At 47.6% G+C, this 15,069-nt stretch overlaps 1 protein-coding gene and 1 long non-coding RNA gene across 14 annotated transcripts in view; one reads left to right on the top strand and one right to left on the bottom strand.

Moving 5' to 3' along the window:
• Nucleotides 1-15,069, bottom strand: part of LOC147999833 (uncharacterized) — a 72,418-nt gene that overhangs the window by 10,734 nt on the left and 46,615 nt on the right. The window lies entirely within an intron of this gene.
• Ablim3 (actin binding LIM protein family, member 3) overlaps nt 1-15,069 on the top strand; it is a 119,492-nt gene that overhangs the window by 71,285 nt on the left and 33,138 nt on the right. For all 13 annotated transcript variants that reach the window (XR_015642309.1, XR_015642308.1, XR_015642307.1 and 10 more), the window contains 2 exon segments: nt 1,635-1,728; nt 7,707-7,794. Coding sequence is in view for 5 of the 13 variants with exons in the window: in NM_001191698.1 (NP_001178627.1) it covers nt 1,635-1,728; nt 7,707-7,794 (182 nt within the window). In the remaining 8 variants the exon portion in view is untranslated.

The raw sequence follows: 15,069 nt of genomic DNA, 5'->3' as shown, positions 1-15,069 counted from the left end.
TTAATAAGATGACTATGGAGGTCGATGTTCCACATCTAATAAGGACACAGTAAATTCGACCTTTTCCATCTGCCTGTGTTTATAATTATGTATATTTCCAATTCCCTAAGGCGTCCCCAACCCAGGAATCCAAGTGAAGTTGTATTAGCAATTTTTTTTACTCAGATGACAACTTTTTCTTTGCACCATTATCCATACTTACACCTGCAGAGTAAGAACCTGTGTTACCTGAGTGGCTAGTGGTCAGATTAGTTGAAAGAGTCAGAGAAGTTTCATGGGCTCACAGACAAGAGCGACTTTAACTTCAGGTAATGTTAATCACCTTGCTCCCAGGTCAAGCTCCAGCTGGAGACAGAACTAGCATGCCTTCTCTTTAGGCCTATCTCAGTCTGATCCACAGTATCCTATACCCAAACATGGGAGAACAGTCTCCTTGAGGACCATCATAGCCACCGTGGTGATCGATGCCTTTCCTGAGTACGCAGTGAGCCAGACCCAGTTGAAACCTTAGCAAAAGCTGAACCCATCTCCTTCAATCCTCACGAAAATGCTGGGAGAAGCCAGATAAGCTAGGCTTGGTCCTCAATGTACATGGTCCTGGATGACCTGGGGAAGTTACTTAGCTATTCCACACTTGGGCTTTCTTATTCACACACTGGAGATTAATAGACCCTCCCTGGGCCGCCATAACTATTAAATGAAATGATCCATGCAAGTCACTATCAAAGCAAGAAATGCCAGCCATTGGCTGCAGAGGACAGGGTAATAAGGCATAGCGGGATTGGCGAGATAATTCAGTAGGTAAAGACGCTTACCACACAAGATTGACACCCGATTTAAATTCCATCTGATCTCTAGAACCCTGGAAAAGTGGAAAGAGAGAGCCAACTCCATGCTTATCCTGTGACCTCCACATGACTGCTGTGGGACACACACACACACACACACTCACATGCACACACACTCACACACACATGCACACTCACACTCACACACTTACATGCACACACACACATGCACACTCACACACACACACACACTCACAAACACACACTGATAATGGGAGGCATAGTTTATAAACAGTGGGATACTTCTAATGTGTGGGTCTCTAAGCTAGGGAGAACATTTTTGGCTAAAGGAGGAACTCTTAAGGGTCTGTGAGAAACTGATCATATTGTTATATCCCAGAAGGGAAACCAGGAAGGTGTGGAAGGAAAGGGGAAACATTTCCTTTATGCCTTTCTGTACCATGTGTTAGCATTACATTTTTCTACAGCAAACAAAATGTGTCTTAAATTGTGTCTTAAATAATTTTCCAGAAGAGTCCTTTGGGGCAGAGAGAAGCAAACGGCTCCAGATAACTCATGGGGGAAAGGGAGGGGAGAAAAGAAAAGACCCCCAAAATGGCAACTCAGAGTAGTGTTCCCATCAGGGCTTAGGGACCTGGCCAAATGGACATCCCAAAGGATTTTCTTTAGGTGTATATCTGAGGGGCAGTTTGAGCTCGAAAAGCACTCCTAATCAATCTCCTAGTCTTGGCCAGTCCTGAACAAGACCTGGACAGACCAGGTTCTGAACAAGAACATCCCCCCACTCTACTGACTTCCCCCTCCTACATGAACTTCCTCTTGCAGGGATGGTGTTCCGTACTGCGAGTCTGATTACCACGCCCAGTTTGGCATCAAATGTGAGACTTGTGACCGGTACATCAGTGGCAGGGTCTTGGAGGTAAGTGAAGCTGAGAAACCGGAGTAACCATGGAGATGTGTGAGCAAGGTGGCCTGGGACTCCAAAAGGTCATCACCCAAGAGGGAGAAAGTACCCCCCACTCCCCGTGACCCTTTTTTTCATTGCTTCAACCTCCCAGAGTTTGCTTACTGCGTGGCCCTGACCAGATAACCTTGCCAAGAGCTGAGCACCCCCAAAATAGAATGTGGACAAAATAATTCTTGGTTCAAAAACCGCTGTGCTGGAAAAATCACTTGCTTCTTTGGATTCAGACCCAGACAGATTTCTTAGGAGTAACAATTAGGATTTTCCTCCAGGCTCTGCCTCAGGATGGAAGCCCTTTTTATGTTTTAACTGTTTGATAATGTGCTGATTTAAGAAGCATCTTGTCTAGCAGCTTGCTCTCTAAACCCTTCTTTGGCTGGCCCATCGCCATGGCAACAGCTCTCCCAAGCCTCTGATGCAGCATCTCTCTCTGCCAGTGACAGACAACCTACCGCCCTTTGCTGAGTCTTTGGCTTTCCCAGCCTTTCCTTCTACACCTTTTGGGGCTAGATGCTGCCTTCCCATACTTTGGGGTCACCTACCCCGAAGAGCTCAGTGCAGAGGCAAAATAATAGCCTAAGGGTAGGGACAATTGAGTTGTGGCACGTCTCTACTGCTAGCTCGTACTCTTATTAGGGGTGAGGACCTTTGTATCTATGGACCTCTGTCTTGCATCTGATAGCAGCTAAGGAATTGCAGGCTGGTTCAGCTACTGTAGACATAACTATTAACACTGCCATTTGCTTGTGGTTACCATGAAAACTAAGCTGAAGAAGACTCTACAGCCACATACAGGCTCAGCAAGAGAGCATAGCGATCTGGAAAGGTCTCTGTGAAGAATAGCATGGAGGCAGAGCCCTGAGGGTAATGATGTCAGTGTATGAAAAGCTAGGGAGCTCAGTGGTGGTGGCCCAGGCCTTTAATCCCTGCCCTCCAGAGGCAGAGGCAGGTGGATCTCTGAGTTTGAGGCTAGTTTGGTCTACAGAGCAAGTTCCAGGACAGCCAGGTCCACCTGTCTCAAAAACCAGGAAACAAAACAAAAACAAAATCTGAAAGGTGGGACTTGGTACGTCATGTTTAAGAGCTTGGGTGTTTTGTTTTTGTTTGTTTTTTGTTTTGTTTTGTTTTTTATGTGGAGGAGGTTTATTGGAATGGGGGGGGAGAAGAGAAAGAGAAAGGAGAAGTAGAGAAAGAAGAGTGGAGGGTGGCCATGAGCATGTGGAGAGAAGCGGGAGGGGAATGTCGAGAGAAAGGAGGAACAGAGTAAGAGCAAGAGAGCAAGAGCTTGGGTTTTATGGTAAGTATAGGGGCAGGCCTTCGAAGGACTTTAAAACGGAGCAGCATTGTAAAATTACATGTTTTTATGAACTGCATTTGATGTGATGAGGAAAACTCATTGTAGGGAGTCGGAGAAAATCAGATAAACAAATGCAATGGCTTCCTAAATGATGAAGCATCTCCAAGGACCGGCAAAGAGTGCCAAGCAGAGTGAAGGGAATTCACACAGGAAAGGTTGCTGGGCCCAGGATTCCAAGGCTGTGGGTACAAGAATAAGGAGTCTATGTATGGTTCAATGGGTGCCGAGGAGTCAGGAGAGACTGAGTGGGAACAACCTGTCCACTGGAGGAAACTAGAAGAGGAGGCCATCAGGGAGCCATGGCAAACCAAAGGTAACCACCTTTGTCTCCAGCTTCCTGGAAGCAGAAATTCAAGAGTTCAGCCGATGTGAGGCAGCCTGAGACTTTGAGGACTGAGGAAGAAGAAACCAAAATTGTAGCAAAACGATGAGTCTGGGCAACGAGACGCTTAGTACAGCATCTGTGACACCGGAAACGGAAGAGAGACATGATCCTGGCAGAATCATGGAAAGCATTTGAGATGGGTCGTGACTGAAATCCCAGGAAGGTTGCAAGAAGATAGACAGGAGCATAGATGAAAGGCCAGAAGCAAAGTCAAAGCACTCGGAAGTGAAAGACAGTAGAGGAGGTGTCAGACTTTCCAAGGTGGAGGAGAGATACTGACAGACTGGAAAGGGACTGGCACCAACCTTGTGAAGGGGTTGCCTACAGGTGGCACAGAGAGCGGGAGTTGTTATCAGAGAGATAATTAAGGCTATAGAAGGAAGGTTGGGGAGATGGCTCAGTTGGTAGAGTGTTGGCCTTGGAAGCACAAGGACCCGAGTTTGATCCCCAGAACACGTGTTAAGAAGCCAGGTACAAAGGTGCATATGCCCTGCTCCAGTGCTGGACAGGCAAGGACAGGTGGAGCCCAAGGGTTCACGGGTCAGCCAGCCAAACACCAGCCAAGCCTACTTGGCTAGAGACCCTATCTCCAAAGACAAGGTGAAGGGCATGGAAAGATGACTCAGGTTAAGAGCACTGGCTGCTCTTCCAGAGGATCCAGGCTCCATTCCCAGCATCCATATGGCAGCTCACATCCATGTGAAACTCCAGTTCCTGGGGATCTCATGTCTCCTTCTGGCCTCTGTGGGCTCCAGGCATAAAAAGGATGCACAGACATACATGAAGACAAAGCAGACACATCATAAAGTAAAGGTCGCTTGAAAAGCGGACAGTTCCTGAGGAACTCTGGCCTTCACAAGCATGTGCGCACGCATGAACTTGCACACATATGTGGACATTTTAGGTGCATGTGCAACAAGATAAGGGAGGAAAATTGAAACCTGGCAGGTCAGTTGGCGTGTTGATCAAAGGCTGGTGCGGGTGGTGGAAGTTTGCCTTAAATGGGAATTGCTGGCAGCTTCTGCATGACTGGGAAGAAGAAACATCCAGAAAGTTGCCGAACCAGTGGGATAGGGGCCACAAAGGCTGGATTTTTTTCCAAAAGAAAAAAATCTTGACACACACACTGCAGCTGAAAACGTTTTCTAGTGGCTGCTTTTCCTTAAGCCAGTGGGATAGTCTCTCCCTTCGAGGCAGCTGTGTCCGGGTTCCAATTGACCTGGTCCTTCACACATGTTGGACTTAGTGACTTTGTTTATTTTCCTTTGAGTTGGGAAAGACCAACGTCTTTCCATCAGTGATCTCATTCTCCTTGTTTTACCAATGGAAAAAAGGAATGCCCAAGACAAGTGGTACATTTGACTCCAGCCTTCTGGATCCTACACCGGTACCTAAAGCTCTCAGCCACTCAGAAACCAGGAGGAAAGGATTTGAATTCTAATTTTGCCACATCAAGCCAAGAAACCTTAAGCCTTTGTCAATAGTGAAGACTGCCACTTCATCCTAATGGATATGTTAAACAGGGCTTTATTTAGTTGGAAGGCAGAAGCTACCCTCAAATCATAGAGGTTCAAAAGGAAACGTGTCCATTCTCATAATAAGAGTGTAGGCATCGTTCTGGCTCTAGGCACTGCTGGAGAATGTGGCTGATCAAAATCACTTGAACCTTTGACCATCTTGGCTCCACGTTCTTCTACGTGGCCTTTATTCTGAAAAGGGCTCTGTTTTGTGGTTGGACACCAGTTTCTCAAGCTCACATCCTACCAGCCACATCCACAGTGGATAGCAAACTGTTCTTTCTTAATAGTTCAGCAAACCTCGGAACTCTCTGGATAACTTCAGGCCCATCTCTGAACCCGCTGTGCCCATAGAGTTGGAATCAGCTTTTTGGTGGGTTTAACACAATATAACCATATGGCCTGATGGCAGGAGGTCCAACTGAGCAAGGCTGAGTGCTATTTCTGGAAGATGGGAAAGGATGCTGGCTAGGCAGTTGCCCAGTACAGGGCCAGCACACTTCCAATATACTGCTGGCACTTAAAACTGTTTCTCATCTTCTCACCCCAACCTTCCCGTTCCCTTCTAAGCCTATCTCATGACTCCTTCTCTGGGGACAGACAGACCTCAGTATGCTGAGTGTCTGACCCATCCTCCCTTCCTGTGTCCTCAGCAAAAGGAGCCACAGCCTGCTTTTGCTCCACTTCAGACCTTGGCTGCCATTTCTCGGTGCTTTCTAATATAGCCTCATTTGGTGGTACCAACTCTCCGCTACTTTTCTTCCCTGCTTTCTTGACTTCAGTTTGTTTGCAGGTGAAATGGTTCATTGGATTTCTCTGCCTTTGTTCTCTTATGCTGGGCACAGGCTGCCCTGGTAGCCTCCCTTTTCTCCCATTGTTTTCTAAGCCCTCCAGGAGCAAGGTTGCTGAGACTGGCACGAGGTCCCTTTCATCTGGGGCAGGGTGGTAGAGGGTGGCATTTAAGAAGATGTGTGCTTCAGTATTGCTGGGGCACTGTTGCCACAAAGGGGGAAAATCAGGGCCAAAAAAGGCCTGTAATTGAAAGGATAAGGAGACGCAGTGGGAAGAGGCTACTAATTAAGCTGATTTTCCTTGTCATGGTAGTACAGATCAGTCCCACGACTTCCTTACTTGGGAAAATAGCAGGCTCCTTCTAAAGTTTGAACACAGCTCACTTGGTTAATGATGAGAACATTTTCTCATGGTGGGAGCCACATAAACAGCCAGGAATGGAGAAAGGGGGCATTGAAGATTATTTTTTTTTCTTTTGTAAGAACCTGCCCTTTTCACATTCTCGATGAGTTTTGAAATAAGAGTTTCTCCAGAAACAGACAAGCTGATCCCAAGAACCCCACCCCTAAGGCTCTTTGGAAATAAGGTTTCTTTATACAATTGTAATTTTGGAACTAGCATCAGACCAACTAATGGCCTAAAAGAGGATTTCACAACTCCCAATAGTCATTCGTTTACCTCATCCCTCCCCCAAAATACCTATCCTGATATGAAAAATATCCATCAAAACATGGTGCACCTCCCATCCCAGCCTCTGAGCTGTTCCTCCCATATGCAAATCCAAGATCTATCTCCAAAGGGCCCCTGCACATCAGGTCCTCTGGGGTACAATTCCAGTACCTAGTGCAGAAGTAAGACAGGGCTCAACACTGGTACTGGTTTCCAGGAAGACTTTCAAACACAGCCTTTTCCAAAGCCACCCCCATCCCTGGCCCCCAAAGAGATTTAGCAACTTCAGTTGTTTCCATTTCTAAATGAAACATCGGGAGGAAAAGTGAGAAAAAGGAGTGGATTTACCAAAGCCAGGTTAGAATAGAATAGCCAGGACCGGTCTGAGAGATCCAGGTGGAGCAGTGTAGGAGCTCCCCGGGGTTCTGCTTCTCACATAATATAATTTATACACTGAGCACATTTAAAAAAAGAACTGTCCTTCGTAGGTTTTTTCTTGTATTTTTTGGCATGTTTGTAAACTTCATACACTTAGCCTTACCTAATACTTTAATCCATCTGTAAGTTGACTCACTTAACAGACAAATGGTACAACATAATAGGAAAAACCAAGTCATTTGCCAAGTTGAAGACAACCCAAAATGAATATAGTTCTGGCCAAGTTTTCTTGTTTGTGAAGACTTCAAGCCTCGTACTTGTTCTCATTCTTAGAAAAATAGATGAATGTGCTTTAGATAATGCTAAAGATTCATGGACTCTAAACTGGTACGTTTCCCTTGGTGAAATCAGAATTCAAACAGGGTTCAAAGGATCTATCTATCTATCTATCTATCTATCTATCTATCTATCTATGTCTTTCTTTAGCATAGTACTTGAAGTCATCTTTGTTATCACTAGTGTTAGGGGCCCTGGCAGTCCTCAAAACGACACTTCCTTGTGGGCAATGAGGATGTGGGAATAGCAGCCTCTGATTCCCCTGCACATGTCTAAGGAGAGTCCCTGAGTTTTCATGAAGACCCATGAAGGAATCAACAAGCTCTCTGAGTAGACTCTCATATGGTTGTGGATACCCCTGGGCAGCCTTCCAACCAACCACAGAACAATGGAGGGAGACACCAACACCACCAATATACCCAAGACGGGTTCACCCACCAGCCTTACCATACAGCAAACCCAATTCTGACATATCTACTTCATGTGCTGGTTCCCACAGGCAGGAGGAAAACACTACCACCCTACCTGTGCCAGATGTGTGCGCTGCCACCAGATGTTCACTGAAGGGGAGGAGATGTACCTCACAGGTAAGCAAATCTGACCCCTCTCTAAGGCTTTCTGATAGGCTCACAGCTGGAAAAGAGATCCGACCTCCTTCCATTTATCAGTGTTATCTCTGCTGTTGGCTTTTCCTCAAGGTTGTAATTAATTCTCTCCTCTCTGGGTGAATGAGGAAAGTTGCCGGAGTGGCTAATATAAAGTGACATGTAATTTGCCTTCCTTCCCTGTGTACCTCCACCGGCTGCTCCCCTGGCCTGCTTCCCTGGCAGTACTAGGAGCAAATTCCTCTGACTCCACCTGGGGGTGGGAGGTTGAGGTATACTAAATTAGAGAACCTCCGGGAATGCCCAGGGGTTCTGAGTCTACACCCCAGGGCATCACAGCAAGCTGTTGCTTGGGGATCCCCAAGGTGAAAGACACAGTGGCTTCCCCACCCCACCCTAGCCCTCCTGTCCCGGGATTCCTGCCTCGGTCACTCAGTTAATCTCTAGATTCCTCTCATCCCCCTGTCCTTCGTCCAGCCCCTCATCCCAGTACGCCACTGTGCTCTTGGCTTTGCTCTTCCTTCCAGGCCCCTCCCGCTCCACTGGTTACCAAGGCATCAAACCTTGTTTCTAGACTTGGACAAACCCACCACCTAAGCTCCCAAACCACTTTGACTTTAGCAATTCCTTCTGGGGGCTTCTCACATATGAAAGGTCTGTCTCCCCACAACCCCCCAGCGCAAGGAAGGAACTGTGTTTCTCAATAGTCACATGAATGGCGGTTAGCCATGCCAAGTGATGCCAACCGGAGGGTCCAGTAGGAAGTATGCCAGGGAAGGTCCCTTCCAGAAGGACCAAGAACAGATAACGGGTATGTTCTCTTTATAACACTGTCACCAAAGTATCCAGCGAGAACAACTTAAAGAGAAAGAAAGCTGATTTCTTTTTGCTCAGTTCAGTCCATCACAGTAAAGAACGGTTCATGGCAGTGGACCTTGAGATGTAGGCTTTTTTTTTTTCATGGCAGACAAGAAAGCAGGGTTCAGGCTATAACTTTCAAAGGCCCACTCGTAGTGACCCACTTCTGCCAGCCAAGCCCCACCCCCTAAAGGTGTCACAGCACCCAGCTGAGAAACAGGCAGGCATTCCCAGTATGAGCCTGTGATGGACATCTGAGATTCAGGCTACAAAGCAAACTGAGATAGACTGGTAGCTCCTAAATGATAGAAAGGTATTGCCCGTAGCTCTGGAGGTTCAAGATCAAGGCGGCTGCAGATTTAGTGTCTGGCGATGGCCCACTTTCACACCGGAGCCACCCTCTGGCTGTATCCTGACACGGTAGAAGGGGCAAGGTGGTTCCCTGAGGCCTATTTCAGAAGGGTATTGAGTTCAATCATGGAAAATCGCTTTCACAGCCCAATTGCTCCTCCGAAGCTCCTCCTCCTAATATCGTTACGTGAAAGGAATATCATGGGGCCAACGTTAGGGCTAAGAGGCAGAGAAAAGCCAACAACTCTTAGACAAACGAGAGGGAACCAAATACAAGCAAAGGACAGAGACTGTAGGGACTCAGAAAAGAGGAGGTTAAGCTATGAATGGTATTGAGAACATCCAGGTGTTGGCTGAGTCACTGTGATTAGCCTTGCTAAGAATGCTCTAGTAGCCTCTTGGAGAGGAGTAAGAGTCCTTCAAGGCTTCCCCAGAAGGTAGGCCTGAGTCCGTGGGCCAGTTACAGGGAGTGGGTCTTCTTGGGAATATTGTTCTCATCACAGATTCCCACAACCACAAAGTCCTTCAGCTGCACTTTGCCTTCTGTGTCTACAACAGAGTGTCTGAACATCAACACTGTTGATACCTGGGGCTAGACAATTCTTCGGTTAAGGATTGTCTTGTATGCTGTAGAGTGTTTAGTAGCATCCCTGGTCTGCACCCACAAGGTGCCAGTGATATACCCTTTCCAAAACTGTCTCAGATTGTGTCTAATATCCTCGGGTACAGGAAACCGGACAAAGTCATCCCCAACTGAGACCTGTTGCCTAGAGCTATGCAACAGAAGCCTGTGCCATCCACAGGATGGTCTGGGCATGGGTTCCTGGGTGGAACTAAATGAAGAAACCATTCCAAAGATTCTGAGACTCTGTAACTGATTCCTTAAATATAGTCATCATTCAGATGTTGGAAGGGAGAGGGTGTACGTAAAGCCACCGCCCTCATTGTATAGGCGAGGCAGGGGCTATACCAGAGAAGAGCTTTGTGAACCAAAGTGTGCAGGGCAAAGGAGAACCTGAACTAAGATTCCCTCCAGGCTCTCTCCACCTTCTCCCACAGGACTCAGACCCTGGCTGATATTCAAATCTGGTCCTTGTGGTTCCCCACAGACACCAGTGCCCTCCATTGATCCTGAGTGAGCCCTGCTTCAGGACCCTGTGTTACACATCTCCGCAAAGCAACCGCCACTAGGGTGTGAAGTTGGCACTTGGTAGAAAAATCCGCTGTGCAGCGGTCACCTTCTCAGCCTCCTGGTGTTGAGCCTGCCCCAACAGCCACATTCCCACTCATGTACCACTGGACAATCAATATCTTTGCTTAAATTCCAAACCCTCGTTCTCCTGTGGTAGTTTGGGCTAGACTGCTTCAGTGTGAGTCCTGGCACTATTGCTTACTAAGATTTCTAGACCTTGATTATCTAACCTGAATAATAGACTTCAAGCAGCCCCTGTAAGTATAGGAAATTCCTAACACAAGGGAAGCTCTCTTTGTTCACTTACCATCCGTATCTTTTAAGACCTAGCATGTGTCCAATAGTGTTCTAACAGCTGGAGAGACAGGCAGGAGCAGCAGAGGCAAAGCCCCTGCCCTCACGGAGTTCAAAGCTATGAGTTAGGAACTTTGCTGACCCAACTTCGAAATGGATGCTGAAGGAGTTAAGCGATGGAGTTGAGCCAACAGCTCTGTGACTGTGAGACAGACTGCACCATAGAACTTAAGGCAGAAATGCCTCCAGGAGGTGGGAGAGATTCTTGTAGTGAAGAACTGTCACCCTCTCATTAATTATCCCCATTCCTACCGTTCTGGCTCCTGGAAGAGTGGGAGTAATTGCAGAGTGTGAGAGGACCTGCCTCAGGGGGTGCTGAGCGATCCGGAATGAGGGGGCTTGGACCATGGGTGCTAGAGCCATAATGATTCTGGTTATGGGTGTCATGTGTGGGTGGCAGCCACCAGGAGTTTCAGTTACTACTGGGAGCTGAGCCTAGAATACTCTCAAAGAGTAATAGCACCGGGACTCAAGAAATGGAAGTTCAGAGGTGAAATGAGTCAGCGGAGAGCTAGGAGTCCTGAGTTCAAGGGTCAGCACTTCCACTAATGGGCTGGGATCTTGAGGAGTGACTTTCTCCTCTGGGTCTCTTCCTTCCCTTGTCAAGTGAGGCTGGAATCGATCCCTCTCGTCGAGCCACTCCAGTGACAGCCACACTGCTCCAGGCTCTCTACTGCATGCCAAGTACTCTGCTTGGAGATGAGCAAGGTGGGCATGATAGTTTGTCCGAGTGGAGTTTATTGTCAGAAAGGCGAGACTGGTACTAATCAAATGGAGACAAGAGAGTGAGGAGAGTCCTCCAGGACAATGGGGATGTGTCGTCAGAAACCCAAGAGACCAGGGGGAGGCTCCTCTGAAGAAGGGACACTTGGAGCCAGGGTCCTGAGCATGAGTAGTGGTGGAGGGGCAATGAGGGGAGTAAAGGAAAGTTGTGGAGGCAGGAGGATAGCAAGTACAAAGTCCTCAGGCAGATGGAAACATCACCTGGTGGGGACATGGAGCCAATGCACAGGGGTCAGAGAGAACGCACACACCTCAGAAACACTGGAGAACGGAGTGAATGTGAAAGTGCTGAGAGCCCTTAGGGCATGCTGTGCAAGTGGGTGGGCCAGAAACAGTGTCAGCTGCACCCCACACCCTGCACCCTGCACCCTACCCCCACACAGAGCTTATATAGACCAAGGCCTGGAGGGTGCGGGGGGGAGGTCTGTAGCAGGACAGGCTGGTCCTGGCAGAGGATCCCCAAAGAACCTTTGGTTCATTAGTTTGTGTTTTAATTGCTGTGTGATGGTATTCTGATGGGCCTGACTTGGGAGATGTCTGACGGCTGTCTGGGGGATGTCTGGGGCCCCAGGAGACTACAGCAAGTTTCCTTTTCTTTGCTTTAAGTTCTGTTGCGCATCTGTCTTTCAACTGCTTCTGTAAAGAGGCCAGACTTCTAATCTGCTTGTTATCCAAACCCTTCATTTGGGCTTCCCCAGGAAATTAGGTCACCGGTTTTAGTGCAGCGGAATGAAGCTGAAATACCTCAGGTTCAGGGCAGAATTTACACTGAAACCACGGGGCCACAGTCACTGCAGAAGTGGGCATTGGGCTGGGCTCTGAACGTGTGTTCTCCTAAACATGCCTCCATCGATGAAGGAGGGCGTGTGCAATCTTCATCTTCCCCCTGCACCATGTCTTCCCCTCCCCTCCCCTCCCCTCCCCCATTGCAAGGATCTGAGACAGCACTGGAATGCATGAGGTCAGCTCTTAGCATCGTTTGCATACTCAATGAATTCATTTTGAAATCCAGGGACAGACCAAACACTGCTAATGGAAGCACTGTAACAAAGTTTGAGTCCAGCCAGTGTTAAATCTAAGAAACATGGAGATCATCTGGAGTCTGCTCCGGCATCGGCCACTCTCAGGGGCGGTACTGAATCCTCAGTGCTCCGCCCCTTAGACCTATAGTTGACTCTCCTGTCTCCAGTCTCACCTTAGGAGTGTTGGGATAGCAAGTGTGTGTCTACCGAGTGCATCCCACTTAAACTCGGGCTACTGAGCCTTTGAGCACTTTTACCAGCTAAGCCATCTCATTGATTTTTGAGTAAGGGTCTCTCACAGGCCTAGAACTGGCCAAGTAAGGGAAAGTGACAGGCCACCAAGCTCCAGAGATCTGCCCTTTTTTGACTCTCCAGCACTGCACCAGAATTACAAGTGTAAGCCATCATGCCTGACTCTTTCACACAGGTTCTGGGCATCAAATTCAGGTCTTCATGTTTGCCCAGCGAGCACGTCACCAACTGAGCCATCTCTCCAGACCCTCTATTACCAAACTCTTAATCGGAGGTTCGTAACCAGCCTTCTGAATACAGCGAGTCTCCTGAAAGTGCTATAGATGTTGCTCTAGAAAGAAGGCCGGTAGCTTTCGTCTAATCTTGAGCAGTGTACATGACCCGAAAATAAAGCAAAGAGCCTCAGTTCTGCCTTCATGCAAACCCCACAGATCCTGGAGCTGCCTTTGAGAGTTACGCCAAGCCCTCTCTGTAGAACTGAGGCTATTTCTGACCACATGCTTTTCAGTTCAGAGGATATGAGGACCTGGTAGTGGGAGGCACGTCCCGGCACAGCTGGAGGTGCAAGTGACATTTAGCAAAACCCTCCTTTTCCTAACAGGTCGCTCTGACAGGTGCACTGGGCCAGTAGAGGTCTCACTGATGTCACGCAGTCATCTCAGACTACGGAATACCAAGCCACATTCTTAATCTCCAGATCTCCAACCATGTTTGCTGAGGCACCGTTGCCAAATGCGTTGCTATCATTCCATAATTCAGGCCTGCTGCATTCAACCAGGTCTCTCCAGTGACAGTTTTAGGTTACAGGAGTTATGCTTAAAAAGTTTAAAACTTATGTTTCCCCCATCCTGCTACATAATTTTAGATTCTTCAAACATACTCTTCGACGAAACTGCCGTTTCAGGTTCTGCCTGTGCTAAGCACATTTCATTTTAAATAGAGTACATTTTAACTTTCAACGAGCTGCCTTCTTTTTGATTTCTTCAAGATTTTTATAGGGCTACCTAACATCCTGAGTCACAGAAAGTATGGTAGTGTTGTCATTCTAAAATCTGTTTCCAGCTTGTCTGGATCAGGTCACCGCAAACGCAAAGTGATGTGGCCATTTTCTCACGGGTTCCATGTCACATCTATACTTCACAGCCAATTTGTTCACGTTGGTCCAAATTAGGTCCAGAGCAGCAATTTTCCTGGTTGCTTCCTGTATTTTCTAAGAAACAAAATTGCCTTCAGGGCAAGTCAGGGATGTGTCAGGCACTGGAGTCTGAGTTGAAGGAGAGCTTTTATTGCTCTGGACTTGTCGGGTAGCAGAAAATTCAGCTTCCGCCACTAGGGCAGAAGAGGAATGACTGATAGGCTGATGGGATTGAGAAGCATCCAGAAGCAGCTTCATTGAGCAGTACTTCAGGATCCCCAGCCTGGTCTTTTCTCTGCTTCTTTGTGTTGGCCTCATGCTCTCCTGCTCCATGCTCCCCAGCCAGCAGCTGTGTAGAGAGGTGTTGTTCCCATCTGAGCTCAGCAGAGGGTCCCAGGAAGGGTCTGATGGCCCTACTTGGGCAAATCCGGGCCCAGGCATGGGTGGATCGATAAAGGTGAACAGTTAAGACATCCAAGCTCCAGGGACCTCAGCCTCAGTACCACATTGGTCGTCTGTGAAGACCAATTACGGGATTCAGGCTCGGTGCACAGCCAAGTTCTGCCAGCTCAGAGCTCATGACAAACCCCTAGGGTTGGCTGTGCTCTAGGCCGCAACCCATTCATCAATGCTGGACACTTTCACTATTGCCACCATGACATTAAGAACACGTTAAGGCGCCAAGGAGATGACTAAGTGGATAAGCACACTTGCTATCTGAGCATGAGGACTGGAGTTTGGGTCCCCAGCACCCATGTAAAAATCCAAGCATGGATACAGGTGCCTGTAATCCCAGCATGAGGGAGTGAAGACAGGCAGGTCCCTGGAGTTCCCTGCCAACCTAAGTAAATTTGGTTTACTTAGAGATGCTATGTGTCTCAAGGGAAGAATAAGGCAGAGAAGATAGAGAACAGTATCCAATATCCTATTCTGGCCTTTACATGTGTATACACAGGTATGGATACCCACACACCCACATGGAGGAACACACACACACACACACACACACACACACACACACTACATACAGATTTACAAAAAAAAAAAAAAGGAAGAAAGAAGAGAAGGCAATAAGAACTCTTAGAAGGCCGAGACAGGAGAATCATGAATTCAAGCCACCTTGGACTACATAGCGAGATCTTGTCTCAAAAAAAGGAGGGGGGGGGGGGAGAAGAAGAAGAAGAAGAAGAAGAAGAAGAAGAAGAAGAAGAAGAAGAAGAAGAAGAAGAAGAAGAAGAAGAAGAAGAAGAAGAAGAAGAAGAAGAAAGGAAGGAAGGAAGAAGAAAGGAAGGAAGGAAGAAGGAAAGAAG

Source organism: Rattus norvegicus, chromosome 18, assembly GCF_021556685.1.
Source record: "Rattus norvegicus strain SHRSP/BbbUtx chromosome 18, alternate assembly SHRSP_T2T, whole genome shotgun sequence".
Classification (NCBI taxonomy): domain Eukaryota; kingdom Metazoa; phylum Chordata; class Mammalia; order Rodentia; family Muridae; genus Rattus; species Rattus norvegicus.
Note: the sequence above shows the minus strand (reverse complement) of the source record. Positions and strands in the feature narration are given on the sequence as shown.